This window comes from Sinocyclocheilus anshuiensis, unplaced genomic scaffold (assembly GCF_001515605.1).
Source record: "Sinocyclocheilus anshuiensis isolate Anshui unplaced genomic scaffold, SAMN03320099.WGS_v1.1 scaffold1269, whole genome shotgun sequence".
Lineage (NCBI taxonomy): Eukaryota > Metazoa > Chordata > Actinopteri > Cypriniformes > Cyprinidae > Sinocyclocheilus > Sinocyclocheilus anshuiensis.
Genome location: NW_015549661.1, coordinates 50,607 through 54,670, shown reverse-complemented (window position 1 = coordinate 54,670; position 4,064 = coordinate 50,607). Strand labels below are relative to the sequence as shown.

General features: G+C 33.6%; 1 protein-coding gene across 1 annotated transcript in view; it reads left to right on the top strand.

The window, feature by feature from the left end:
• The window catches only part of LOC107660284 (serine/threonine-protein kinase Nek5-like), a 16,335-nt gene that overhangs the window by 1,470 nt on the left and 10,801 nt on the right, over positions 1 to 4,064 (top strand). Inside the window, exons 2-3 of the mRNA XM_016449569.1 lie at positions 1,386 to 1,482; positions 1,606 to 1,703. Of these exons, the coding sequence (XP_016305055.1) occupies positions 1,386 to 1,482; positions 1,606 to 1,703 (195 nt within the window). The remainder of the gene's footprint in view (positions 1 to 1,385; positions 1,483 to 1,605; positions 1,704 to 4,064) is intronic.

The following is a 4,064-nucleotide window of genomic DNA, read 5'->3' as shown; positions in this document are numbered from 1 at the left end:
GGCGTTTGGAACGCCTTTATAAACGAACTGGACTTATGGTACATAGAGAGATGTATAACGAACATATTCATCTTTATAAAGATGTTCTTTCTGCTGCCAAACATGAGATGTATTCACATTTAATTGAGTCTGGTGATTGTAATACTAAAGCTTTGTTCTCCACTGTAAATCATATACTGAAACCTCCTGACAGCCGTCTTGCACACCTGTACTGCTCTGCTCAATGTGATGAATTTATGTCTTTTTTCAGTAACAAAATAACTGCTATCCACCAACAGTTGGCCTCTCCGGCTAACCCATACGCTAATTCATTATACAGTGTTTCAACCGATTTCCCCCTTATTATTTTCTCTTCTTTTACCCTGCCATCTGAATTAGAAATTTCTAAATTTCACTGTTACGCTGATGATACACAACTTTATGTATCTACTAAGCCTGATTCCATTCTTCCACCTATCTGCCTTATTAACTGTCTTCACGAAATAAAAACCTGGTTCTCCGCCAATTTTCTGCGTTAACTGATTTAACATCATAATAATAATAATGTTTGATCTTGTTCTTTGTGTTGTAGATCAGGAGATTGTTATTTTATGTGTTTTTAGTAAAGAGAAAAACCTGTGTTTAAAGCTGTTATATTTGACATTTAAAAGATTAAATAGATATATATATTTTTTTAATAATCAACTTAATTCGTTTATGCTTCAGATGATTAAGTTCCTCTAAGCGTACTATGTGTAGTTTGGTGATTCTATTGATCATTTCAATAGAAGTTGTCATAACTCAAAAAGACTGCAAATGTCATTTTAATTTTTTTATTGATACAAACTATTATTGTTTTTTTATTTTGTTAATTTAATTTTTATGTTTTTAATTTTAATTTTGTTAATTTTTTTGTTGAACATTTGTTACGCACCAATTTGGCAATGACAAGCAGAACATTTAAAGCTGTTATAATGTATCTTTTCATACACTTATGTCTCTCTGTCTCTGTGTGTGTGTGTGTGTGTGTGTGCTGAATAGCCTCAATGAATGATGCTGTGTACTGTTTAATCTCATTTAAACCATTAGATTAAATGATCCAGAGAGACATTGTAATTCTGGATTTGCACAGATACATCGGAAGCAATAAAATATACTAAAGACAGTTAAAGACCATGACATTATTTCATTAGCCCATTAAAACACTCTGGTTTACAATCTCCCAAAAATATTACCTGCATCATACAGAGGACCTTATGCACGAGAGAAGGGTTTTCTGCATTTAAAAGGGCTAGAAACATGTTCAGAACATGATTGTGTGTGTGTGTGTGTGTGTGTGTGTGTGTGTGTGTGTGTGTCTCTCTCTCTCTGTCTCTCTCTCTCTGTCTGCGTCACATGTCCAACAGTTGTCCTCTCGGGATAAGGACGCCTCCAGAAAGGAAGTGACTCTGCTGTCCAAAATGAAACATCCAAACATTGTGGCGTTTTATAAATCATTTTACGGTCAGTTGCTGCGTTTGTCCTGATTTCAGCAGTATTGCAGTGTGCGTGCGTTCACTCTGTCTTTATATTGTGTCTGATACAGATCCGTGTAAATTATATGTTGTGTTTGTTTGTGACATCCAGACAGGAATAACTTCTACATCCTGATGGAGTACTGTGACGCCGGCGATCTGATGAAGAGAATCAGGATGCAGAGAGGAAAACCCTTCACAGAGCAGCAGGTCAAAGACACAAACACTACGACAGGATTCATTACTGCTGAGAGAAATGAAAGCATTAGACGAGATTCATGATTCGTCTCGTGTCTCGTGAGCATGAGAGCTCAGACTGACGATTCAATAGAGTCTCTTGTTTAAACGAACAGAGTTAGAGTTGGTAAGTTTGATTCATTTCAGCAAATCGATTCAGCAAGTTACAAGGATTCATTTAGTAAGTCTCTGTGCGGTACAGTATGCTTCATGTATTAAATGTTTTGGCAAAAATATCTATAAGCAAAAATGATGGAAGCTTGTTTCTATCAGGTAATAAAATAATAAGAAAGGTAATTGTGGCTTTTTATTTTTTATGTTTACATCTCACAATTTGGACTTTTTTTCACAATTCTGAAAAGGAAAGTCAGAATTGTGTAGTAAATAGTTGTAAATAGTAATTATCTTTTTTATTCCATAGTGGAAATGAAAAAAAAAAAAACTCAGAATTGTGAAAAAATTGTCAGAATTGTGAGTTTATATCTCACGTTTCTGACTTTTTTCTCAGAATTTCAAGGAAAAAAATCTGAATTGTGAGACAAAAGTTGCAATTACCTTTTTAATTTTGTTTAATTCTGTGGCGGAAATAAAAAAAAAAAAACAGAATTGCAAGATGTAAACTCAGGATTCTGAGAAAAAAGTCGGAATTCTACTTTATTTCTCACAATTCTGACTTTTCTCAGAACTGTGAATTTATATCTTTATTTAATATAATATTAATTTTAGTTATATATAAAAAAAATCCAAATTGTGAAATAAAAAGTCGCTATTACCTTTAAATGCAAATATTAATAACCCCCGATTATTATTTAATACAATAGATTCACTAATAAATCATAAAATTGATTATAGTTCTGAGTTACCAAGTTCGAAATGTGAAGAGTTTGCTTGCTACTTCAGAGATAAAGTTATAAACATTAGATCAGGAATCTGTTTAATAAATGATAATCGGTCAATTATGCTCCCTCCATTATTAGGTGTAGAGAACACTATTAAAATGGAAAGTTTTACTGTGGTTGATGTTGAGACACTAAGAAAGGTTGTAACAGAACTGAGACCATCTACTTGTTCCTTTGATCCAATTCCTACCTCTCTTTTTAAAAGTATTTTTGACTCCATATCTATTGATATCCTTGAGATAGTAAATCACTCCCTGCAGCTTGGCATTTTCCCTTCTGATCTTAAATCTGCCCTAGTAAAGCCTGTGTATAAAAAAGGGAGCTCGGATATTTAAACTCCTAGTAATTATAGACCCATCTCAAAAAAAAAGAAAAAATAGTTTTTAATCAGTTGAGTACATTCTTAAATGCAGTCTGGTTTTAGAAAATACCATAGTACAGAGACCGCTCTTATTAAAGTTGTAAATGACATAAACCTTGACAGAAATTGGCCTTCAGTTCTGGTGCTTCTTGATTTGAGTGCTGCGTTTGATACAATAGATCACCAGATTCTTTTAAATAGATTAAGTGACTATGTTGGTCTATCTGGAACAGTTTTAAATTGGTTTTTATCATATCTTAGTGAAAGAACATTTGTAGTATGTATTAATAATACCTTGTTTGAATATTATAAGGTACCATGTGGGGTTCCTCAGGGATCAGTTTTAGGACCACTGCTTTTTTAATCTATACATGTTACCTGTCGGTCACATTATCAGGAGGCATGGTATCTCTTTTCATAGCTATGCTGATGACACACAGTTGTATGCAGCCGTGTCTCCTGATGACCCTGTGCAAATTCATACACTCGCAAATTGCATCCAAGACATAAATGTCTGGATGTCACAAAACTTCTTACAACTCAACCAAGATAAAGCTGAAGTTTTGATTATTGGATCAAAAGCACAGAGAGAGAAACTGACCCCTAGGCAAGGCAAGGCGAGTTTATTTCTATAGCACATTTCGTACACAATGGTAATTCAAAGTGTTTTACATAAAAGAAAGTAAAATAATCATAAACAATAATCACAAAAATGAAACAAGGAATTTAAAAACTTTGAAAATGATTTAGAAATTGATTTCAAATGAATTTAAGACAGTTAAAAATAGAAAATGATTATACATAAAATACAATGCAATCAGTTCGGATTGCATAAAATACAGTGCAATACATAAAATACAGTGCAATCAGTTGGGACGTAGCACAGTGTTCATTCAATAAATGCACAGCTAAACAGATGAGTTTTGAGTCTAGATTTAAATGTGACTAATGTTTTAGCACATCTGATCTCTTCTGGAAGCTGATCCCAACTGCGGGCAGCATAATAACTAAAAGCGGACTCCCCTTGTTTTGTGTGAACCCTTGGTATTTCTAACTGACTCGATCCTAATGATC